General features: G+C 44.5%; 2 protein-coding genes across 9 annotated transcripts; both read left to right on the forward strand.

The window, feature by feature from the left end:
* The first annotated feature begins 300 nt into the window (after window positions 1–300).
* On the forward strand, window positions 301–18,790 carry Irf6 (interferon regulatory factor 6). Of its 8 annotated transcripts, none has more exons than XM_070041577.1 (9): window positions 301–359; window positions 4,165–4,248; window positions 4,821–4,997; window positions 9,733–9,937; window positions 11,156–11,284; window positions 13,588–13,761; window positions 15,328–15,720; window positions 16,685–16,803; window positions 18,145–18,790. In XM_070041577.1, exons 3-9 carry the CDS (start codon window positions 4,824–4,826, stop codon window positions 18,367–18,369), a joined length of 1,419 nt encoding a protein of 472 aa, XP_069897678.1. In that variant the 5' UTR covers window positions 301–359; window positions 4,165–4,248; window positions 4,821–4,823; the 3' UTR covers window positions 18,370–18,790. The 8 variants fall into 8 exon arrangements, with proteins under 8 accessions (XP_069897678.1, XP_069897683.1, XP_069897684.1 ...); XM_070041578.1 differs by lacking the exon at window positions 301–359 and adding an exon at window positions 423–487; XM_070041579.1 differs by lacking the exon at window positions 301–359 and adding an exon at window positions 426–459.
* Window positions 18,791–22,736: 3,946 nt separating this feature from the next.
* On the forward strand, window positions 22,737–24,915 carry CUNH1orf74 (chromosome unknown C1orf74 homolog). The gene is made up of 2 exons (XM_070041586.1): window positions 22,737–23,047; window positions 23,592–24,915. Exon 2 carries the CDS (start codon window positions 23,653–23,655, stop codon window positions 24,460–24,462), a length of 810 nt encoding a protein of 269 aa, XP_069897687.1. The 5' UTR covers window positions 22,737–23,047; window positions 23,592–23,652; the 3' UTR covers window positions 24,463–24,915.
* Window positions 24,916–25,020: the final 105 nt, after the last annotated feature.

Genomic DNA, 25,020 nt, shown 5'->3' on the forward strand with positions numbered 1-25,020 from the left:
AGAATCCCAAACCCTCATTTGTGGGGCGTAGAAGTTGGGAGACACCCAGTCAGTCGACTTAGATTTGACCTCCCAAATGCTTCCAGTTCCCAGGACCACCAAGCCCGAGGCATAGATAGGGCGAGGCCGGAGTCCGGGACTTTTCTTAGCCCAGGTTGGAAGCGGGGGAGTGGGGTGGGGCGGGAGCTGGGCGGGGCTGGACAACTCAGGAACGCCGGGTATCCTATTTCTTGCAATCCACCCAATGGCGAAGGCGGGAGGGCGTGGCTTTACCTGGAGGGCGTGGCCAGGTCGCGCGGAGCTCTGCGGTGCACCGGGGCTGGACGCTGACGTGAGCTCGGCGCACCTGGGTTGGGCAGGTAAGGGCTGGTGTGGGACCCGGAGGGGCGACCCACAGTCTCCAGTGGTGCACCGCCTGACGACACTGGGCCGGGCCATCGAGGGGCGCGTTGGCGACAGGTGATCTTAGCTGTGGGACGTCTGCTTGGTGAGAGCCGACGGGGGGGGGGGGGACGCCGACTTCACGGAGGCTACCTGGGGAGACGGCGACACCTCCGCGGACGCGGAAGAGCCCGCCGCCGCCAGCGTGGAGGTGGGAGCGGGGCTCCGGACACCTGTGCGGGATAACCTATCGAGGCTGGGGTGCTCGCCCACCTCCAGGCAGTTCCCGCAGTGAGGCTCCCCCCCCCGGACCTCCCACCGAGCCGACCGGCTTCCCTCCCCACCGGAGCCGGAGTGACACCGCCCGCCCACCTTCCCGTCGGGTGGAGCCTAGGCGCCCCCCCCCCCCCGCTTCTCGCCCTCCCCCCCCCCCGCTCCCCGCTCTCCCCCTGCTCCTCTCCCCCCGCTCCTCTCCCCCCGCCCCCTCCACCACACACACTCCCCCCCTCCACCACACACACTCCCCCCCCCCCCCCGCCCCCTCCACCACACACACTCCTATCTCCAGCAACTGGCTTTGCCTCTGGCTCGGGTGGGAACTTCCCAGTCCCTTAGGCTCTGGTCTGGCGCGACTTCGGGGAAAATCGTAAAAGGTGTGTGTGTTTGGGGGGGGGGGGCGATCTGGAGCTTTGATGGGTTTGTTTTCCGTCCCCGAATTTAGTTAGCACTCTGACCTTTCCTGCTCTGGGTCTGGGAGACACCCGTGGATTTCTAAGGAGCCTGGCTAGGTGTTGGGGAGAGAGGCGCCAGGTGTGGCTGCTCTGGGGGTGGGAGGGTGGGGGGGGTGAGGCCCTCTTTGCCTGAAGGGGCTGGAGGCGGTGCGGAGAAAGGGAGAAAGTCTCTCCCAGGCTCCATTGGGAAGGAGGCCTGGGGTGCCACTCTTTACAGGGCACCTGGCTGGTGTCAAGGGGTCACCAGGCCCTTATTCTGTGGTTGTCTTGGTGGATATCAAGAGTGGAAGCCAGGGAAGGGAGAGGAGAAAGGGACTGGTGCAGTTTAATGTGTATATGATACGAATGCATGACAGCTCCCCAACACCCTCCAAGTTCCATGCACCAAGGAAGAAGGGTGTGGAGTTATGGCTAGAGGCCCAGAATTCACCCCTAAACAGGACCAAACCCAATAGAGGGAAGCCTGGGAACTTCGATGGCATTTCACTTCCCTTCAGGAGGAAGGGAGGGAAAAGAACTGAGACTGCTCCTAAGACTTGCAGAAAATGGCAGCTGTGTGTTTGGTAGCACAACCATCAACAACCTTATCCTGGCTTTGAGGTAGTAGTGGCCCTGGGAATTGGCCCAGGCAGGAGCTGTGAAAATAAGTGGTGATGGGTTTTTATGGAGGACTGCTTCCTGGAACTGGGGTGTTGAACTTTCCAGTAGTGGCAGCTGATATCAATTACACTAAAGCTGAGTGGTAGGTACAGTTAGAATTCTGAATTAGGTGCTCCTGAGAGTGGGGGAGGGGGTTGTTCATGCATTCTCCTTCCCACTCACTTGGTAGGTCTTCCAAAGGAGTCTATATTGGTTTTGGTTTTTCTCAATATAAAACAACATGGAGAGATTTGGAATTCAGGACTCAAGTGGCAGGATTTGATACAGTGCATTCTGTTTTAGGATTGTTGGATCTGAGCCCCAGATACGGCATTTAACTTTTCAATGACTTAGTTAATCCATCTGTAAAACGAGAATAATATCACTTCTAGGGTCCTGAGGATGAAATCAGACGTGTCAAGTACACAGAAAATTGAAGAGGCTATACAGATATCAGGATTGTTGATATCATGTTTCATAAGAAATTGGAGGAGAATGTGAATGATTTGTACAATAATATATGAAAATAAGTGCCCATAGTCCTGTTCCCAGCTAACTATTACAAATACAGTGCATTAGTGTATTGCTTTTCGTGTCTCTTAAGTTTGCACACCTACAACAGTTTTTATGTTACGGAGTAGAGGTATAAGATCATACTGCTCCTTAGATTCATATTGTAAATATTTCCCCTAATCTAATAGAAATCCTTCTGACACTCATTAATAGCTGCTGAATAATGCATCCTGTGGATATGATTTAGTGAACCATTCTTCTCTCTCATTTTAGTTGTTTTCTATATTCTTCTCTTTGCTTGTTGTAAGAGTCCTCATTACCAGATGACAGATAAGGGAGATCTTGGCTGACTTCTAGGAGGTGGGGAGTACTGGCAATTACGGGACTGAGGAGGAAAGACTAGGGCTCTATCCCCTGGGGCTGAGGTGGGTTGCTCATGTGTAATGTCACTCTGGAGAACACTGAGAACTCTAGATTTTAATCACTGACTCTGAGTGGCTGCTCCGCCTTCCCCATCAGTACGTTTAGTTCCTTGTAGTGGCCTGGTTGTCATTGTGGATAAATCCACGATCGGTCAAGAGGTGGCTTCCATGTGACATGTAGAAATTCAAACTTTACTAAGTTGATTGGCTTCTAGTTCTCCATTATCTTTTTCCTTTGGTGGCTCCCCCTCCTTCTCCCCCTCCCTCTAGCCCTCCCCCCTTTTCAGGACTCATACTAGGGAAGAGAAAGTAGAACTTGCTCCAGGGAGAATATGCGTTCTTTTTAATAAGGTGTATATATATTCTGTGGTTTGATGGCTTCACATGCTGTCCTACAAACCATCCCAAATCAAGGCCAAGAACCTGGACACTTGGACAGGGCATGCAAAGTCACCTGTTCTCTGAGCTGAGCTGTGCTCCCAGGGGGAAGGTTTCTGTTGCCGGACTCAGTAATTGGGTCAGAAGGCTCAGGTGTGAGCAGGACCTACCTTGTTCTTAAAGTACCAGAAACTAAATTGGATTTCAGTCCTTTGGATTTGCTGGGAATGTGATTTGGGAAAGAAGAAATGTTGGGGAATCACTCGTTCACTAAGGCTCTCAGAGTTTTTGGGCGTCTTGGGCTAACTTAACTAGTTTTGGTTTCAGAACTGGATAGGAAGGTAACTTATTCTCAGGCCACTGTAGACTTCCTGTTCTAATGTAAATTTTCTCCAGAAGGGATATCTTTTTTTTTCTCTTCTTTCTTTCTTTCTTTCTTTCTTTCTTTCTTTCTTTCTTTCTTTCTTTCTTTCTTTCTTTCTTTCTTTCTTTCTTTCTTTCAAGGGATATCTAATGAAAACTAATGAAAACACTGAACTTCGTTGTTTATTAACTATCACAGTGCTTGGCACACTAACTAACTGGAGAAAAATGTATTTGTTGAATGACTTATTTTTCCAGGCATCCACTTCTCATGTTAAAGAAAAAGAAAATACCCAAAATCCAAATACATTATCCTAGGCAAATCATTTCTAGTGAGTGAGCTTTTTTTATTTTTTTCCTTTAGGCAACTGATCTGTTGTTTTCTACTGAGTGCCAGCTGCTGTTGAATGTTATCTGCTATGCCCATGTATTTTTATGAGAATCAATTGCAGACTTTACCCAGGCTGGCGCCTGTAACCAATTAGTTCATGCCAGTCTCTGGGGAAATAAACAAAAGTAAGAGAGGAGGCTGGCCGTGCTGGGCACAGCTTGTCTTATGGCTGCTTTTAGTTTGCTAAGGTAGGGAACTGTGAGATTTGATTATTGTAGGGCTTCTTAATTTTATCAGACTCAGTTGCAAAGGAGGTATTGGCAAAGCCTTAGCTCTTTACAGTTCTCCAAGCCTTTGCTAGATAGATACTGGAGACTTTTTTTTTTTTTTTGTTCCCTTGGTATAGAAAGGAAGAAGGAAAGAAAAAGAAAGGAAAGCTGATTCTGCTCAGCTCTTCAGATTCTGGTGGACTGTCTGCCTGCTCGCCCATGTAAGTGAGGACTTTGGAACCAAGGCCTTGACGCTCACCTCCTTCTCTCCCTTAGGATGGTGTCACTTCTTACTGAAACATTCCCACTCATTTTCAGCTGGCTTGTTTAAAAAGAGCTTAGCCTTCTGCCCATCTCCTTCCTGTTGCCATAACTTTCTCTTCCCTCTTCTGAGGTGAGATTGAAAAGAGCAATTACTTCTCTCTTCCAAAGCCCTTGAGGAAGGACTGTTCTGTGGCGATGACATCACCTTTTTCTTTTTTCTGCTTCAGGATTTTAAATAGAAGAAATGTGATCTGCTTGCCTGATAAGTCTGATTTGGCTAGAGCATGAAGTATATAAATGGCTTTGGAATAAGAATCAAAAGAACCTTTTAACCTCTTTCCTTTCCCACCTGGCACAGTTTATTCCCATATTTAGTTTCTTTGCTGTAATCTAGTGAAACTGTAGCTCTAGCATAAGGGAATGAGAGCTGGGAAAAGTTCCCAGTGGCTGGCCTAATTCTCCTATCCTTTCCCCCCCTTCCCTCCCCTCCCCCCCCCCCCCCCCCCCCCCCCCCCCCGCAATCCTCCAGACCATGGCCCTTCATCCTCGAAGAGTCCGGCTAAAGCCCTGGCTGGTGGCCCAGGTGGATAGTGGCCTCTACCCTGGGCTCATCTGGCTACACAGAGACTCTAAACGCTTTCAGATTCCCTGGAAACATGCTACACGGCACAGCCCCCAGCAAGAGGAAGAAAACACCATTTTTAAGGTAAAGGACTTTCTTCTTTCTCCAAGTTGTCTCAGACCTTTCTGGATTTGTTTGTTTTCTTGCTTTGCTGTTTTTGTACTGGTCTTGGGGCTTGAACTCAGGGCCTGGGGTGCTGTCCCTAAACGTTTTTGCTCAAGGCTAATATTCTATGGCATGAACCACAGCTCTACTTCTAGCTTTGTACTCATTATTTTTTTGAGATAAGTCTCATGGACTTTCCTGCCTGTGTTGGCTTCAAACCGTGATCCTCAGATCTCAGCCTCCTGAGTAGCTAGGATTACAGGTGTGAGCTACCAGCACCCAGTGCCTGGCTGCTTTTTTCTTTTTCTTTCCTTTTTTTTTTCTTTTTTTGCATGGGGAGTACTCTAACCCCCCCCCCCCCCCACACACACACACACGATGGTACTCAAAACGTAACATAACAGGCATAGTAATTTCTCTTTGGGGATGGATAGATATTCTTTTTTTTTTTTTTTTTTTGGGTCCAGTTGTGGGCCTGAACTCTGGGCCTGGGTGCTGTCTTCCCTCAGCTCTTCAGCTCAAGGCTAGCGCTCTACCACTTGAGCCACAGCGCCACTTCCGGCTTTTTTTTTCTTCTGCTTATGTGGTGCTGAGGAATCAAACCCAGAGCCTCATGTATGCAAGGCAAGCGCTCTACCACTGAGCCACCTTCCCAGCCCAGATATATATATATATTCTTAACCCTTTATTCTTTCCCATTGGTTAATGATACTCAGTTGATGTCTCTCAGGACCCAAGATGAGTTTAAGTCATCTATAAGTGTTTATAGTGATGTGCTTGTCCAAAATTACCAAAGGTCAGTGGTTGACTCTTCATGCACTCAGGTCCTTGATACTAAGAGAAGTGCTTAGGCTTAGGGATGGCTGTCCAGACCATGGCAGAATTATTAGGTACTAGCATGTTCCTAGTAGAGGGTACAGAGGCCTTCAGCAAGTTGTTCTTTTGATATTAAAATGTTTTCCCCATTTATATCCTCTGCTTCAAATTTTTATTCGTTAATCTTTTTTTCTCTTCCCCCTTCCCTTCATTCAATGTTAGAGATTGAATCCAGGACTTTACTCTTGCCACATAGCTACATCCTCAGCCTTAATTACGTTTTCTTTTAATAAAAAAAGTAGCTCAGATATGAGAGTCATTTTACTGAAGCAAAGATGTGATCACATAGCATCTTGCAAAATGTATATGAAACCAGAGTTTGACTTCAGAAGTAGGTGGATGGGCAGTGGTTGTAGGAAAAGGCTTAGAGTAATTCCATGGGCCACATTTTCATGACACACAAACTACTCCCTGCTGGCTCCTTCTCATCCCAGCGGGAGCTTAGTTACTGCAGCCCAAGAAACAGAGAAGTTAGCTAGAATGCAAAAATGTAAGTTTGTCCTGACTGGGTCTGTCAAGTTGGATCCTCCAGGTTTTTGCTGAGATTGGATTAGTATAGGGCTGAAAAGAGGGTTTCAGAGCTCAGGGGGAAAGCCATGCTAACAGTGTTCCCTGAAGGATTCTATTATGTCCAGTGAAAAGAGAAGAGGTCTGATGTGATAGGATGTCAATGAGCATTCTTTGTGTATGTGTGTGTGTGTGTGTTGGTTGTGGGGCTTGAACTCTGAGCCTAGGTGCTGTCCCTCAGCTCTTCAGTTCAAGGCTAGCACTCTACCACTTGAGTCACAGTGCCACTTCCAGTTTTCTGAGTGGCTTATTGGAGATAAGAGTCTCACAGATTTTCTGCCTGGGCTGGCTTTGAATCACGATCCTCAGATGTCAGCCTCCTGAGTAGCTAAGATTACGGGTATGAGCCACCAGTGCCCGGCTTCAATGAACATTCTTAATTTAGGTATAAATAATATAAAAAATTTAAGGACAACATCTGAAACCAGCACTAGTTATTGTGGTTGGCATTGTGAGGGGAATGGGTATGCTCTGGTCCAGCCTGCCTCGCTGTGGCCTGAAACTGAAATTGATAGATTTCAATTGAGATTGGGTCTGAAACTTGGGTTGCCTGTTGAAGCTTTTGTTGTCCATGGGGAAAAAAAGACTGGATCCTGAAAGCCCTACACCTGAGGGTGGCTTGTGTGCTTGGCTTGAGGAAAGCTTTGTATCAGTACATCTGCGTGTACAATGCTGAAGGAGGAACAAGGAAGTCAGGAGAAGAGGAAGGATGCTTTTACAGATCCCAGACTCTAATGAACCTTTAGCAAGATACACAAGTGAGCCAATAGCATGGAATGGGTGCTGTGTCCATGATCTCATTTGATTCCCTCCATAACCCTGTAAGGGAGATACTGCTTTCATCTATGGGCAGAAGCTGACTCTCAGTGGGGCTGAGTAACTTGCTCAAGTCATACAGCCAATAAACAGTGGACTCAAGGTTTGAACCCATGTCTCTTGTTTTCCCTACCCTACTTCCTGCCTTAACACTACTCCTTCTGACTGGGAGTTGGAATATCTGACTTGAACTCCTATGACCACCATCTGCTGTGTGGTCTTGAGCAAGGCATATAACTTCTCTGCGCTCCAGTGTCCCTTATAGAAAAATTGAAGATGAAATGAATCTTGCCTACCTCTTAGGATTTGAATGAGAATATAGTGAAATAAAGTATGGAAAGGGATTTGTAAAGTACCATAAAAATACAGGGATCATTTCCATTTTAGGAAGAGAAATAAGGACCTATGCAGTGATCACAGTCTCTCCCAAGCTAGAGTCAGGATGAGTTTGGACAAGTAATGTTTGTATCACAATGTTTGCTATATAATACCTTGTAGGCTCTCCTTTCTCCATTCTGAAGTTACATTTATAAAAGGCTTTGGTCCTCTACTGTATTAGCCTTGGGTCCCTATGGTCATTTGAATGGCCTTGGGGGGGATGCTGTGTGGTAGGCTAGAGCTGGGCTGTGGCTGGGTTAGTCTGGCCGTTCCCTATGGAGGGGCAGGCCTCTAGTGGGAACTGTGGAAATCCACACACTTCTGCCAAAATATGCACATTCCCAGTCAGGCTGAGTGGGGTCATAGGGAGCATACACATAAGGACTGAACAAATAGAAGAGACAATGGAGAAGCAGCAGCCATGTACACCAGGTAACAGCAGATGTGCCTCCTAGACACTGAGGACCAGTGAAGTTGAAATCCCCTATTAGGGCTGAATGGAATGCAGCAGCAGTTAGGTCCTCTAGTATTTGCTAGGCCACCCAAGACAGCACAGCTTTGTTAAAAGCTCTTCTTTATTCCATACCAGAACCCATATCTGGGAAGACTATAAGGAGGAGGAAGAGGAAGAGGAGTTAAGAGTTGGGAGGGGGATGTTTAACTCTGGAAAGAATCTTCCTCATGACTCTGGGACTTTGCAGGTGATCCAGGGAGATCACATATCTAAAAGATGCTGCAGAAGAATTCAGTTTCAGCTTGAGAAAGAAGTCTGTGGTCAGAATCAAAGGCAGGGAGTAGTTGGCAGTATGCCCTGTTAGCTTGAAAGCATTTAGTGTGTACTTCTTCCTGTCTTGAGTTCTCTTGTAATGACAGTTTTAGAGGAGGGCATACTCCCCAAGAAAGTTGAGGGACCAGAGTATGTTAGCTGTCTGGGAAATAGATGTCCTGTGAATGGAAACATAAATGCATGTTGGACATGGAAAGTGGGCTGAGTTTCTACTCCCTGCTGTGTTCCTGAGGAATGTAGTCTATACAACATGCAGCTTAGGTTTTCTTTTTCCTTACTGGGGAGACTATCTTATTCCTCTTCTCTGGGGATAGTACTGTGAGTTCCTATATTTGGAAACCAGAGAGGAGTCAAAGAGGTTTTAATCCATGCTACTAGTCACTTGTGTAGCTACAGCATGAAATTTCCCAGTGACATAGGAGACACAGGAATTCAAGGAAGAAGGAAAGGTTCAGGATGTAGGGTTGTTTTTGTTTGTGTTTTTAGAACTTAGGGCCTCAGCCAGGGGGCTATGGTAGAACCCTCCTCCCTCCCCCCCCCCCCCCAGTGTACTTCCTGCCCTAAAGGCACTTGGTTTTTAGGCCCTGATCTCCATATCATCTTCCATCCCTTTGTCATATTTATTGTTTAAGAAACTGTGTTAAAAAGATAAAGGGAAAGGAGGTGCCAATGGCTCATGCCTATAATCCTGGCTACTCAAGAGGCTGAGATCTTATGGCTTTTGGTTCTCAAAGCCAGCTAGCCAGGACATGAAAGGCCCAGAGACTCTTAACTGCCAATAATCTACCAAAAAAGCTGGAAGAGGAGCTGTGGTTCAAATGGTAGAGCACTAACTAGTCTTCAGCAAAAGAAGCTCAGGGACAACACCCAGGTCTCCTGAGTTCAAGTCCCCGTATGGGCACCTGTGTGTCCCATATGTGAACACACAAACACACGTACACGTTGCCTCAAGCTCTACTTTCTAGAGTTACCCTGAACATTTCAGCACATATTTTGCCCCATTTTAAACTCTTCATTGTTGTCTGAACAGGTTTTAGTACTAAGGTTTGAGATAAGACTCTTTTGAAAGACTGCATTTGCACAGAGCTTAATTTCCCTTTGGCCTTGCTTTGTCTGGTTCTAAGGGCAATATTGCCTGCTGCAAAGTCTATAAGTTAAGGTCAAGATTATGAGTTATATTTATAGGGGTGTGTGTACATATGTATGTATGTGTTTGTGAGAGTGGGTAACATACATTTTGCTGTAATTCTGGACAATAGTAAGCACTCACTTCCATTTCTGGTTTCTCAGGCCTGGGCTGTAGAGACAGGAAAGTACCAGGAAGGGGTCGATGACCCTGACCCAGCAAAATGGAAGGCTCAGCTCCGCTGTGCTCTCAACAAGAGCAGGGAATTCAACTTGATGTATGATGGTACCAAGGAGGTGCCCATGAACCCGGTGAAGATATATCAAGTGTGTGATATCCCTCAGCCCCAGAGCTCGATCATTAACCCAGGTGAGGCCTAGATACCTGTGAGAAGTGGCATCATGCCAGATTCTAGAGTGGACTCTTCAAGTGGATTAAAAGCAGACTAGTTTTCAAAGTTTAAGATTGGTAAAAATAGGAAAGCCATTCCTTAAGAACTCAGAGGACAAGTGGTATAAACTCAGCAAGAGCTTCATGGAGAAGAATGATTATTACCAAGAATTCTTACAGATGGAGAAAGTAGAGTGAATCTAGAGTTCTACTGTAAAAATAACCTCTCTTGGAACTTGAGAAGCCAGCCAGGGAGGGAGAGGGGGGTGGAAGGAGAGGGTTGAAGCAGGCATTAGAACTCAGTGGAAGGTTTTGCATTTTAAACTTGGCTGTTCTAACTTAACTATTTGGTGGGACTTGATTCAAGTTATTGGGTTTCTTTCTTTCTTTTTTTGTCGGTCGTGGGCCTTGAACTCTGGGCTTGGGCGCTCTTCAGCTCAAAGTGAGCACTCTACCACTTGAGCCACAGTGCCACTTCCGGTTTTCTAGTAATAGAGTCTCACGGACTTTTCTGCCCGAGCTAGCTTTGAACTGTGATCCTCAGATCTCAGCCTCCTGAGTAGCTAGGATTACAGGTGTGAGCCACCATCACCCAGCTTTTAAGTTGTTGGGTTTCTTGAACCTGAGTTTCTTCAACTCCATTCTATCTCAGGTTACTGTAAGAATCATTTGGCATGACAGTTAAAGCTGCTAGTTTTTTTTTTTTCACTTAAATGTTAGATGAGTGATTGTTTAATTTGTAGGATACTTTTGCTACGAGAATACCACCCTATCCTCCCATTATAGGAGCCAGATAATTTAGATATGTGGTCCATGAGGAAGGGGATCTTTACCTCACATTAAATTCATAAAAGTGAGAAGTTGATATACTTGAGTCCTTAAAGGAAGTACTGAGGTGCAGGAAGCTAATGTGTAGTTCTGCCAATGTGCAGACATTTCTAAGAGAAGGAGTTAGGATCTGCAGGTTCTGAGTAGAGGAAGAGAAGATAACTACATTAGGACTCTGTAGGAGGAGTTGGAACTAGGAGTTAATATACCTTCAGTTCTCAGTCTTTCTAGTAGGACCTGTGTGTGCATTCTGACCTTGAGGATGCTGTGTGCTAGCAATCTTTAGCTTGTGGTGAGTCAGCTGCAGTGTGACTTGAACTGCTTGATTAACTTAAGTTGCTTGATTGTGAGCTTGTGTGTCTTGGGTAGGATCCACCGGGTCTGCTCCTTGGGATGAGAAAGACAATGATGTGGATGAAGAAGATGAGGAAGATGAGCTCGATCAGTCACAGCACCATGTGCCCATCCAGGACACCTTTCCCTTTCTGAATATCAATGGTAAGTGAGAGGTGGTAGGTGGGACAGAGGGATTCGGAGGATGTTAAGAGTTTTGGTCTCAGAATGCTGATCCATTGTCCACAACTACCTTCAGAGCAGCGATTAGACCTTGGGTTTAGAGTGCTGAGCTGTTTGTTAGCAAGCAGGACTCACATGTAAGAGAACTTTGTTAGCAAGCAGGACTCACATGTAAGAGAACTTTGCTGGTTTATTGATTCCAGTAAAGTGTGATGAGTTTTAGGCTTCTAGAGACTATCTAATTCAAAGAAAGGAAAAATAAAAAATTCATTCTCAGTCTTACATATGAACATATTAGTGGTTATAGATGTTGCCAAGTTTCTTTCAGAGCAAGCACAGATGTCATTTTTATGTTGTAGGCAGACTTTCCAGTATTTCTGTTGGAATAAATTCTGTATTACTTTTTTTCTTTTTCTTTTTTTTTTTGGTGGCAGTCCTGGGGCTTGAACTTGGCCTGGACACTGTCCCTGATCATTTTTTGCTCAAGGCTACTGCTCTACTATTTGAGCCACAGTTCCACTTCCAGCTTTTTAATGATAAATTGGAGATAAGAGTCTCACAGATTTCTCTGCTGGCCTGGCCTCCTGAGTAGCTAGGATTCTAGGCGTGAGCCACCAGTGCCTGGCTGTATTACTTTCTTAATGGGGACCATTCCACTTAAGCTATATTATGGAAAACTTGGGTTTCTCTAGCTGTTAATTCTAGGTTGTGCTAGGACTTACTGCCAGAAACTTTCCTTTTATGGACTTGTAAATTCACCAAGTAAAATGGCTTGAGGGATTAGGAGTTACTGTGTGACTGTAGGCACAGAGTCTTGTAGTGCACTTTCTGAGGACACTAAACACAAGTGTGGCACTGTTCTTCTACTGCATTTTTACTTCATTTCTTCACTGAAGTGCTCATTGCCCAATAATTTGCATATAGTTCTGTACATTTTTGAGATATTTTTAGTACCATCTAGATTCTATGGGTCAAGTGCAAAAAACATTTTCTACCTCAAAAACTTAGTATTATTGAGATACTTTCTTTAGAACCTTGGGGTAACCTACTTACAGAAGGTGAAATAAGGGCACTTATTGTCTCTCCACTTAGTCTTCCACTTAGACCTTTGCAACCAAGTGCTAAATAAAGGAACATTTCATGTTTTTTTTTTTCTAGGCAAGTACAGCTACATGCCACTTTCCCACTTAGTGAAGTTTTAAGAATTGGACATATGGAAATCCTTTCCCCTGACTCATTCTGTTATTCTCAGTTCTTAAAAGGTTACAACCTTGGGCTGGGCTGTCAAGTTACAGAGTGCCTGCCTACCAAGTGCAAGTCCCTGATTTCAACCCATAGTACCACCGCACTAAAAAGAAAAAATCAGAACCTTGATGTCCTATTTTTGTTCATATTTTCTGAAAATTAATATTGTATGTTCTGATGTTCGGGGCTGCCTTGGATCATTATTGGGAAATTATATAATATTATATAGTATAAAATATAACTAGGTACCTAGATTTAGCCAAACTGATCACAGAGAATCAAAGAAATATTATTAACCTCTGTGATTTTAATGTGGTTGAGTCAGAGAAAGAAGTATCATGGAAGAACAGACTAGAAGGAGAGATCTGTAAACTTTGGAATGAACAAACTCTGACATTAACAGGAAAGTAGGGTGTTCACTCTTTAAACAAAATCTTTAATTGGATACTTTGGAGTGAATAATACTTTCACATGATATAAAATTCATAATGGTACAATAAGGTAATAATTTGAAAGGTTTACTTTCAGACTTGTCCTTGGGCCTTTTAAAAGTTCCCTTCCCTGGTGGGGAGAATCTTGTTGGTTCTTGAGTATCCTTCCAGGCATTTTATGTTTATAAAAGTGTATTTGTTTCTTTTAACAGCATTCCTAGACATTAATACTTACTTAAATCTAAATGATTAATTCAGTTGAGTTCACCTGATGGAAGACAGCCAACGTCTGTTTAATTGGTGGGACCAAGTTCTGCAGCAAAACATCTCATGTCCTTTCTAATTTAACTGCAAAGGAAATGGTCTGTAGGTTAATGTTTAGCAGAAAGAAATAGTTCTTAGAACTATGAGTTTATGGAGAAATGATTAGAATTCAGACTCATATTTCTTATTATGACTTATAGGAATCATTGATGGGCCAGGAGATCAAATTAGGTCATGGATTAGTAGGGTTTGACCCTTGTCTGCAGATCCTTTTAGTTTCTAAGAGCCTTGAACCAGGTGCATGTGTGGTAGCCCTGCCTGCCCATCCATATCCTTCTGTCATAGGTTCTCCCATGGCACCAGCCAGTGTGGGCAACTGCAGTGTGGGCAACTGCAGTGTGGGCAACTGTAGCCCTGAAGCAGTGTGGCCCAAAACAGAACCTTTGGAGATGGAAGTACCCCAGGCACCTATTCAGCCCTTCCATAGCTCTCCAGAACTGTGGATCAGCTCTCTCCCAAGTAAGTGAGTCCTGATCTCTATTGATGAGTCTTCATCTCCTGTTGCAGTCCCTGTCTGTCATGCCTTCTGCCTCCACTGCCTGTCTTTCCTCTCTGGTGTTAGGATCAAACCCAAGGCCTCTTACTTATTAATTAGGCGCAATACCACTGAGGTATATCCTCAGACCCCCTCTGCTGCCTCTTTGTTTCCACAGGTACTCTGTGTCTGCTTACTAGCTGTCCAATGAATCACCAGGGAAGTAAAGAAACTAGTCTGTATCTACTTGTCCATGTGCTGGTGATTGGCGCTCCAGATTACTTACCGTTAGTCTAACTAGGGGATTGAGTGACATTGAGTGACAAGGCCATTGTGATATGGGGAGGTTCATGACCCTGGAATTGGTCAAGGAGTTTCTTGCATTTGAAGGGCTTTAGGAACTCTTTCTGAATTTGTTACAAGTTTTGTTTATTTTATACCAGTCTTGGGGCTTGAACAAACAGGGTCTGGGTGTTGTCCCTGAGCTTTTTTGCTCAAGTCTAGCATTCTATCCCTTGAACCACAGCTCTACCTCTGGCTTTTCTGGTAGTCACTTGGAGGTAAGAGTCTTACAGACTTTTTCTGCCCTGCTGGCATCAAACCATGATCTTCAGATCTCAGCCTCCTGAGTAGCTAGGATTACAAGTGTGAGGCAGTGACATCCAGCAAAGAGTTTATCTTGAAGAATTGATGTCATTTCCCTTTTCACATTATAAATGGCCAGAATATGAGTACAGGAGTCTTGTCCATGAGGCTTAGTGGCTTTGAAAGGCCTAATGGATTTAATGGAGACTTGTTGAGTGCATGTTTATTTTGCTGCAAACTGTCCTTTTATGGCATTTTATTAGAACAGGCCCTCAGAGTGTGCTAAGGGGATGATTTTCAGAAAGATGTCTTGGCATTTCTTTTTTGCCCCCCTCTAGTTTCTTTTTAAGAAAGGAGCTAAAATGGAGATACACACTAGATCTTTAAGTTTTAAGTTTCTTCTAATGCCTATTTTTGAAGATTCAGTCAATACAATATGGTAAAGTACTAAAGTACTTTACCTGGTGAAATTCTAGCCTTTAGGGCATGGTGATTGAAGGGAGATAGTTATTGATCTTAAGTCCCTTGCTTCAAGGCAGGTTTTTTTGGTAACTATTTAAGGGATTTGTCTCCTTTTGTTGCAGGAATCATTATGGCCATGTCTTTTTTGTTTTCTTTTTGGTGCTGCTCCTGGGGTTTGAACTGGATGCTGTCCCAGAGACTTTCTGCTCAAAGTTAGAATTCTACTATACTTGAGCCACAGCTCCACTTCTGGCATTTTTGGTCATTAATTGGAGCTAAGAGTCTCATGGATTTTCCTGTCTGGGCTGCCTTTGAACTATGTTACTCTGATTTCGGCCTCCTGAGTAGCTAGGATTAAAGGCATGAGTCAATGGTACTTGGCTTGGCATGGCTCTTTTGAATGTTAGTTGAAACCTGGCCTGAGCTTGATGGACTTGTGTGAGCCTTCGGGATGGGAGGCAGACCCATGGAACCAGGATTCACTGTTGTCTCTCACCTTCCAGTGACTGACCTGGACATCAAGTTTCAGTATCGTGGGAAGGAATATGGGCAGACCATGACCGTAAGCAATCCCCAAGGCTGCCGGCTCTTCTATGGAGACCTGGGTCCTATGCCTGACCAGGAAGAGCTCTTTGGTCCTGTCAGCCTTGAGCAGGTCAAATTCCCAGGTCCAGAGCATATTACCAATGAAAAGCAGAAGCTGTTCACTAGCAAGCTACTGGATGTCATGGACAGAGGACTGATCCTGGAGGTCAGTGGGCATGCCATTTATGCCATCAGACTGTGCCAGTGCAAAGTATACTGGTCTGGGCCATGTGCCCCATCACTTGTTGCTCCCAACCTGATTGAGAGACAAAAGAAGGTCAAGCTATTTTGCCTGGAAACCTTTTTGAGTGGTGAGTCTTTTTTTTTTTCTTTCTTTTTTTTTTCAGAATATTGATGGTAGGCATTGTTCTCTGGAAGTTTATATCTTTCCCTTTCCATCTTTTCTTGGCCTAGCAAATATCTTAACCCAAAAGTTTCTTTGGGAGAAGGTCAAGGCCTAACAGAAGTTTGGTTATGAAAAATGCACATGACCTAGGTAATGAAGAAGGAAGTTCTGCTCTAAGGCTCCATGCTTGACACCTAGCTTTTGTTTGATTATGGCTCCTTCAGTGGCAAAAGAGGGAGACAGTTTTGCCATTACCTTCCTATACCAGCTTAACTTTCTTGTGTATACATATGTGTGCTGACACTGAGGTTTGAACTCAGGGCTTGATGCTTGCTGGGCTTGCTTGCTCAGCAGCAGCTCTACCATGCGAGCCATACCTCTAGCACAGCTTTTTGCTGGTTATTTTGGAGATGGAATCTCATGGAGCTTTTTTGCCTTTGAACCTCAGTCTTCCAGATCTCAGACCTCTGAGTGTTAGGATTATAGGCATAAGCCATTGGCCCCAAACATCAACTTAACTTTCATAGGTGATCTTGTTCATCATGCTCAGCAAAATTCATACTTTCCCCCCTCCCCCAAAAAATTTGAGTGATGAAGTAAAGTGGATAATGTTAGGAAGAACATTGAGCTGTGCATTTCACAATGTGATTTGAATCCCAAGTCTAGATCAATTGTATCCAATAGAACCTTGGGAAATAATAGAAAAGTTGTCTGTTAGTGCTGTCCAATATGGTAACCCCTAGCCTCGCATGGTGATTGAATATGTAAATATGACCAAGGTAACACAGGATCTATTTAATTTTAATTAATTTAAAATTAATAGTCACATGTGGCTAGTGGCTATTCTCTTCGGCAGCATGAAGGATGGTACTTCCTGAATGGATATGGATTGATCCAGTGTACAAAGCTTGTTATTTTACCCTCTGCAGAGCTCATTGCCCATCAGAAAGGACAGATAGAGAAGCAGCCACCATTTGAGATCTACTTATGCTTTGGGGAAGAATGGCCAGATGGAAAACCTCTGGAAAGGAAACTCATCTTGGTTCAGGTGAGGAGTTAAGGGTATATCAATTTTTTTTGCTAATGCTTCAGCCCCTACATTTGGGTTCTGATTGAGCATTTATTCACTTGTGTGTATTCTCATCCCATCAGATGAGGTATCAGACAAGGCCTGATACAGAGGATCAAACTGGAGAATGTAAGATACTTAAAATCGGTACCTGCTTTATTAGAGACCTTATCTTCCATTCTCTTACCAATATTGAAGTTTTGCTAAAACCTAAGCAAAGCTAAAGCTACCCAGGAAGCTAAGATCTGAGGATTGAGGGTCAAAGCCAGCCTGGGCAAGAAAGTCTTTGAGACTCTTATCTCCAGTAAAACAGCTGAAAATGAAGCTGTGGCTCAATGGTAGAGTGCTGGCCTTGAGCAAAAAGGCTAAGGGACAGCTCCCATGTGCAGAGTTCAAGCCCTAGCACCAGTGTGCATGTGCGTGCACATGCAGACACACCACAAAGAATATAACCTTATTGTTGCATTTTTTACTTTGTTGCTGGTGTGTGTGTGTGTGTGTGTGTGTGTGTGTGTGTGTGTGTGCGTGCGTGTGTGCGTGTGTGCGTGTGTGGGCCCATGCGCGCCTCGTCTTGGAGCTTGAATGTAGGGCTTTGGCACTGTCCCTGTAGTTTTGTACTTAAGGCTAGAACTCTACCACTCGAGGCATAGGTCCGCTTCTGGCTTTTTTTTTTTTTTTTTTTTTAATAGTTAATTGGAGATAAGAGTCTCCTGGACTTTCCTGCCAGGGTGGCTTCAAATCATAATCCTCAGATATCAGCCTCCTGAGTAGTTAGGATTACAGCTGTGAGCCACCAGTGCCTGGCTGTTGTTATATTCTTTTATCTTATTGTAGAAAAGTTTTTTGTTTTTGTTTTTGCAGTTGCTTCAGAGTTGTGCAATGAGGGAGGCAATAGATGACATTTGGTTTAATTGCTAGGTAAGCAGTCATTTATTTAGGCAAATGGTATGAAAGTACATCTAGATTCTCCTCTTGTACTAAGTGCTAAAGTGAGCCTTGGCAGGATGGTTTGGAGAGATCACGGTATGTACTGCATCTAGATATTAGAGTGGCTGACTTCCCCAGGAAGTCTCCCTGCTTTGGGGTCTCTCCTGCTTTGCAAAAAAACCCATAAAACAAAAATAATAAACAATAAAAAACCCATCTTTTCTGCTGGAAGGCATGGTTCAAGAGGCATAATTCCAGCTGACCAAGCAAGCCCAATAAGCTCAAGGCTCTGGGTTCAAACTTCAGTCTGCCAAACATCCAACTAACCAACCAACCAAAACCCCCCAAAAAACTTTTCCTCACTGGATATTTGTGTGCTCTGTGCCTGAACAGGTCATTCCAGTGGTGGCTCGGATGATCTATGAGATGTTTTCTGGTGATTTTACACGGTCCTTTGACAGTGGCAGTGTTCGCCTGCAGATCTCGACTCCAGATATCAAAGATAACATCGTCACTCAACTCAAGCAGCTGTACCGCATCCTCCAAACTCAGGAGAGCTGGCAGCCCATGCAGCCCGCTCCTAGCATGCAGCTGCCCCCTGCCCTACCTGCTCAGTAATCACGAATGCCATCTTCCTCTTTCCTCCTTTACTAATTCTTTTTCTTCTTCTTCTTCTTCTTTTTTTTTTTTACAATATTGTACATATTGATATTTTTTATTTTTCAGATTTAACTAGCTTTTAAATCTCTTTCCTCTTACGTTGTTAGAAGTTTGTGACTATCCAAATGTGCCTAGCTTTTTCAAAGTTGATTTAATTTATGGAAAATCACCTGTCAGAATTTTTTTTTCCTTTTATACCTTTTAATGGTAGTATGATGCAGTAGCAGAGATTTGATCTGGGAGTTTGGACATCAGGGTTCTAGCTGCAGCTTTGCTTCTCGTGTGACCTTGTGTACAGGTCATATAATTTGTGTGCCTCAAATTTATCAATTGTAAATAAAGGATAGAATCATGCCCACAGTTGCATCCAGCTTTTAAACTCTGGCTAGAATACTTCATTATATTTGTACAGGCAAAACTGCCCAGAACAAGATCTTTCTGAATTGTTCTTATACCACATTTTTTTTTCTTGCTTTCTTCAAAGTTCCCTCAAGCACTGATTTGTCCAAGATTGAGCTCTGTTCGACCTGTTCTGCTAGTATAGTACACTGGCTCCATGACGGGACAAGTAAGAGGAGAGGAGCTGACTGGTTGCTTAGGAACCAAGCTTTATATCTAAATAGAAATGGGAGCCAAAGTCTGAAAGTCATCTGACCTGAGGAATAAAAACTCATAAATCAAGCCTTTAAAGGGAAGCTGGTGACATAAAAAGCTTAAGAGATTCTGTGAAAGAATGGATTGTTAGGTATATACCTTGTCATTGTTCACCTTGTGTATGACAGATGAACCCATGACTCAGTGGGATACAGGATCTCTTTTTCTTGTTTCCTTTTCTGAGGGTCACTTAGGAGGGAGCTGGGCATCTAGAATATTCTGAATACACAAACCAAAAAGGACAGTTCTTGTTTGTAGAGTTTTTTGGAGGGGTTGGGTAGGATGGGGGCTGTTGACCTAGGGTCTTGCTCTGTAACTCAGGCTCTCCACAATCCTGAGATCCTCCTGCCTGTGCTTACACATAGGTACCCCAGTGCTTAGCTGCTTGGAGGGATTTTTTTTGTTGTTTTTTGTTTTTTGCTGGTCCTACAGCTTGAACTCAGGCCCTGGGCTCTGTCCCTGAGCTGTGTGCTTAAGGCTAGAGTTATATCACTTGAGTCACAGTACCACTTCCAGGTTTTTTTTTTCTTTTTTCTTTTTTCAGTTTATGTGGTACTAAGGAATTGAACCCAGGGCTTCATGAATGGTAGGCAGGCACTCAACCACTAAGCCATATTCCTATCCCTGCTTGGAGTCTTCCTGTCACTTGGATCTTTGTAGTAGAGGTAAAAAAGTATTGGGTGTGATAAGTAAAAGTAGAATGAAGAAGGGTTGGGTAGTGCTCTTCTGGAAAAGGCTCATTTGGCACAAACCTGCCCATCTCCTTTGCTAGAAGAGTTATTTGGGTGTGAACTATGTAGGTAAAGTGGAGTAGAACACTGACACTAAAACTGCCACAAACCAGTCTTACATCTAGTTATGAGTGCTCCGCCCTTGGTCTTTCTCTTTCTCTTTAAAATGAAATTATACATAATTTAGGCTCCAAGACCTAAGTAGAAAATTAAACCTCTGTCTGCAGCCCCAATTCTCTTGAACACGGATGTGTGTTTGTGGCAAGTCATAGTAAGGAAAACCATGTTTTACAGAAACCAATTCCTGCTTTTCAAATATTTGCGAGTTGAGCTAGCTTTACTTAAAAACATAAAAGATCAGCTTGATCAAAGGTGACAGTGAGACTTATTTTAAACTTGAATTTAAGGGTCTTTATGAGATCTAGTAGAATCTGCTTTTTTTTTTTTTTTTTTTTGGTCCAGTCATGGGGCCTGAACTCTGGGCCTAGGCACTGTCCCTCAGCTCTTCAGCTCAAGGCTAGCACTCTACCACTTGAGCCACAGCGCCACTTCCGGCTTTTTTCTGTTTGCTTATGTGGTGCTGAGGAATCGAACCCAGGGCCTCATGCATGCAAGGCAAGCGCTGTACCACTGAGCCACCTTCCCAGCCCCTGTTTTTCTTTTTTGAGTGAAGAGAGGAATTGGCTCTTGATATTTGGTTTTTCCAGCTGTGCATGCAGTGAAAGTGAGAGAGGACAACTGTTGTTTACGGCTGATTCCATTCCTTCTGTGAAATAACAGGGCTGTCTATCTAAATGGGCAAGGGCAGTTAGATATTACAAGCACTGGTAAAATATGTTGAAAAGTGTTCTAAAGTGCTAAGAAGGATCAGGCTTTTAGTATTGGAATTTAAAATTTACAAATGTGCCAGATGAATGTTTTTTTTTTTTTTTTTAGTCTGCTCGTGGGGCCTGAACTCTGGGCCTGGGCGCTGCCACTCAGCTCTTTAACTCAAGGCTAGAGCTCTACCACTTGAGCCACAGTGCTACTTCCAGCTTTTTTTCTTTTTGCTTATGTGGTGCTGAGGAATCTAACCCAAGGCCTCATGCATGCAAGGCAAGCGCTCTACCACTGAGCCACCTTCCCAGCCCCAGATGAATGGTTTTATATGTGCCTTTTTTTTTTTTTTTTTTTTTTGTGCCAGTCCTGGGGCTTAAATTCAGAGCCTGGGCATTGTCCTTGAACTTTTTTTTTTTTTTTGCTAGCTCTCTTATCAGCTCTACCTCTAGCTTTTTGGTGGTTAACTAGAGATAAGTCTCATGGACTTTTCCTGCTTGGGCTGGCTTGGAACCGGGATCCTCAGATCTCAGCCGCCTGAGTAGTTAGGACTGTAAGTGTGAGTTACTGGCACCCTGCCTGGTTTTATGTGCCTTTAACTAGGTAGCCCACTACTCTTATTTTAAATCTTTTTCAGAATGCTATCAAAGTACATGTGAGAATTTCCTGATGACCTCTAGCACTTTCTCTGGTTTTGATAATCACAAATCCTCCATTCTTGGGCACTAAGTCTTCTGTCTCCTTTGGGTGGCTATACCACCCACTCACTAGGTGTCTTCTACTCCCTTAAGACTGGAGAGTTCGATTATCACTAGCACTGGTTTTTCTTCACTGTGCAACCCATCATGCTAGATTAATTCAAAGTTAAAAAGAAACCAGTATAGGTAAAGTGGGAGACAATGTTGTATCTGGGTGGGGTCCCTTCTTCATATAATTCCCTGATATATGTTCCCATAGCACCCCAAACTTTCTCTGTCAGAAGTATCGTGTTTTTTGTAACTATATTAGCATCTGTATCTTGCTGGATTACAAACTTGCTGAAGGTAACAGTTGTTTTAGAATTTGCTGCCTTGTCCTTACAATAGTGTTTTATAACCACATACTTCCGAATATTTGTTGCTGTAATAAATAAACAAAGTAAGTCGTCCCTATTGAGGATTTGTTAATTTCCAAGGGGAAGCAAAACAACCAAGGGAAGGAAACATTCTAAAATTAAGTACCCACTTTTCTCTTTAGTGGGCCATTTCCCCACCAACTCGATTTTCTCAAACTCTTTCTCTTCATAGTTTGGGTTCAAAGTTCTGGTAGATAAAAATGTTAAACTCTAAGTCAAATAAAACGTTTCCTTTGTAATGATCTAGTCTAAAACCCTGACAATCATTTATCATTGGAAATCTGCAAATGACTCCCTAACCTTGAAGGTAGGATTACTGACGGTTTTGTACAATAATATACCTCCAGAGCCTAGAAGTATACCCAGCATATGTTAACACCTTCCCAACTTGCCTGGACCTTGTCCCGCCTGGAACTCAACCTTTAAGATGTAAGCACATGAAAGTGTTTATTTGTTTAAAGCAAGCTTTACAGCACCACCCACAGGTGAGGATTTCCTGCAACCTGTCAGCTGTCTCGAAGGAAAAGATCATTTCCCCAGATAGAAGCCAAAGCATTCCAGTCCCTCCGGGCCTTGCATTCTTTCTCGGTTCTCGCCGTGGAATGCTTCGTAGCACTCTACCACTCGAGCTTCACTTCCCGTTCTGGCTTTTCGCTGGTTAGTGGGTGATGCGAGTCTTCCGGATTTATCCCGCCAGGCTGGTTTTGAACCAAGGGCCTCAGATCTCGGCCTCCTGGGTATGTTGGATTACAGGCGTGAGCCACCGGCCCTCCAGCTTAAAAATGTCCTTATTAAATGTTTCCAGCCTCCCCCGAGTCAAGTGGCCACCGGACTCAGGGCGGCAGGTGGCAACTAGTTTCCGTCTGGGCTCTTCCTCCGCTTCCGCTCCGTCCCTCCCCTGGGCAGACCCGCGGGACCGAGGTCTGTGCCACAGGAAGAGGCGGGACGCAGAGGGTGCGCACTTCCGGCCCGCCGTGAGGCAGTCTTGCCAGTTTTAGGGCGGAAGTGCGGGCGCGATGGCGTCATGGGAGAGGGCCGGCCGGCGGAAGCGAGTTGGGTTGGGTGTTCATTTGCCTCAGGCTTTCTTCACCAACGAGGAGCTGAGCTGGTGGTTCGTCTCGGAACCCAGCTGGCTGCTTGGGACCTCGTACCGGCTGGATTGCCAGTGTGGTGGTGGGGCGCGGGGCACTGGTTGACTTTCCGGGCCGCAGGCGGGACACCGGAAGGAGTTAGTGAGCCCGTGACCCTGCAGCGGAAGTACAGGCCGAGCGTTTGTGAGGGAGACCTTGGCTTCCTTAACGAGTCTGTAATCAGACATGCGGTATGTGTGTTGGGAGGGAGCTCTTCTTCCCAGCGGCCTGCAAGGTCTTTCCCCGCACGGGAAAGCGGAGTTGGCAGAGGTTAAAATAAAATCCTCCTGCGGTTCTGGCCGTTGTCACTCATGCTGTCTCAGGGAGAGATGACTATTGGTTCCATGCCAGTGAGAGTTTAATGAGGCTCCCACTAGAGCGATTGGCGGGAGCAGAATGGGAAGCTGGCAGGGGAAAGAATACAGTTGGAACCTCGAGCCGAGCCCTGGAACTCCAGAGGCTGGGCTGCCTCCGTCTAAACTTCTGAAAGTTTAGTCAGAGAACATCTTTTGCTACAGACAAAATAGAAGCCATAGAACAGAAATCTGGTTATTGGGCTAGAAAGGTGAATTTGGGATTAAGACTAAATCAGCCAGAGAAACCAGGTAGCATTTGCAACCCCGCCTTCATTAATCTAGATGAACCTTCTAAATCAGAGGGAAGAAGAAAATAATTGCCAAAAAAAAAAAGCTGATGGTATGTTAGTAATTTTCCCTGTTACCACTTTGTTTCTAGGCTCTTCCTCGAGGGTCTGGACCCGGGGGAAAAAACTCTGTAGCTAAGGAGGCTATCCTGGATGTTGCTTCCAAACACTATGTCACCACTGAGCCCTCAGCTGCTGGTGGCAACTGCTCAGCAGACCTTAGGCATGGGAAAGAGAAAGGGTCTACCTCGAGCTACCTGCCTCCACCTTGCTGCAGAGGTACTGGCTGTGGTCCAGGGGTTGAAGCCAGCTGTACTGTATGATTGCAACTCGGCAGGAGTATTGGTGCTTCAGAGCTATTTGGAGAAGCTGCAAGAACTGGGCTTCCCGACCTCAGGACTTCACATTCTTGACATTGGAGAGAACAGCCTAATTGTTGATCCTAAGCAAGCCTATCAGCATTTGGAACAGGTGCTCCGTGGAACCATAGCCTTTGTGGATGTTTCCAGTTCTCAGCCTCACCCTTCTATCTGTTCCTTGGACCAGCTTCAGAATGTGAAGGCTCTTGTGACTGAGATCATCTCACATCTGCAGAGGCTGCAGAGAACCCCATCCTTAGGAGTCTCCCACAGCAGGCTCCATTCCTCACAGTGGAATCTCTGTACTGTATTTGGCATCCTCTTGGGCTACCCTGTCTCTTACACTTTTCATATGAACCATGCTGATGACAACTGTTTAGCCCTGACCCCATTACGTGTATTCACTGCCCGGATGTCATGGCTTCAAGGTCAACCCTCAATCCTGCTCTATTCCTTTAGTGTCCCAGAGTGCTTGTTCCCAGCCTTGAGGAATATTCTAAATGCCTGGGAGAAGGATCTCAGAACCCGATTTAGGACTCAGAATGACTTTGCCGATCTTAGAATCTCATCTGAGATAATCACACTGCCAGCTGTGGCCCTGTGACTTTAATTCTCCTCCTATGTAGAAGGTATTTAGTAAACAATCACCTCTGATTTGTCAGTATCAGACAGGAATCCTAAAAAGTGCTAGTTTTAAGTGTTTTGAGAACAGGAGAAGAATGCTGGGATGAATTGGTCACGTACAGGAATGGGTGGTGGTGGTGATGGTAGTATTGGTAGTACATGTTTGTGATTACTAGGGTGTCTTAGCAGTGTCTATTTACTTTTCATTGGATAAGAGGTAGAAGGAAAGAACTTATGGGGAAGGAAGGGTTGTGGATGACCTACTCTTGTATAGCAGTCATGTGGATAGTGTCTTAGAATAGAGAAGGATTATGGGTGTTTTTGTCTATATGTATTTCCAACTGAATTGGATTAAGGAGAGTAGACCTGGATACCTGTCATATTTGTAATACATTGTTCAGGAATAAACCAAAAGTTCCAAGACAATTTGGTAAGGTGACATTTATTTATAGTAGATTAAAAAAATAGCTGAGTGTCTCCTGTAAGGCTAGCTACTCAGGATGCTGAGAACTGAGGATTGTAGTTCAAAGTCAGCCTG

Source organism: Dipodomys merriami, unplaced genomic scaffold (genome assembly GCF_024711535.1).
Source record: "Dipodomys merriami isolate MVZ:Mamm:240054 unplaced genomic scaffold, mDipMer1.0.p SCAF_31, whole genome shotgun sequence".
Taxonomy (NCBI): Eukaryota; Metazoa; Chordata; class Mammalia; order Rodentia; family Heteromyidae; genus Dipodomys; species Dipodomys merriami.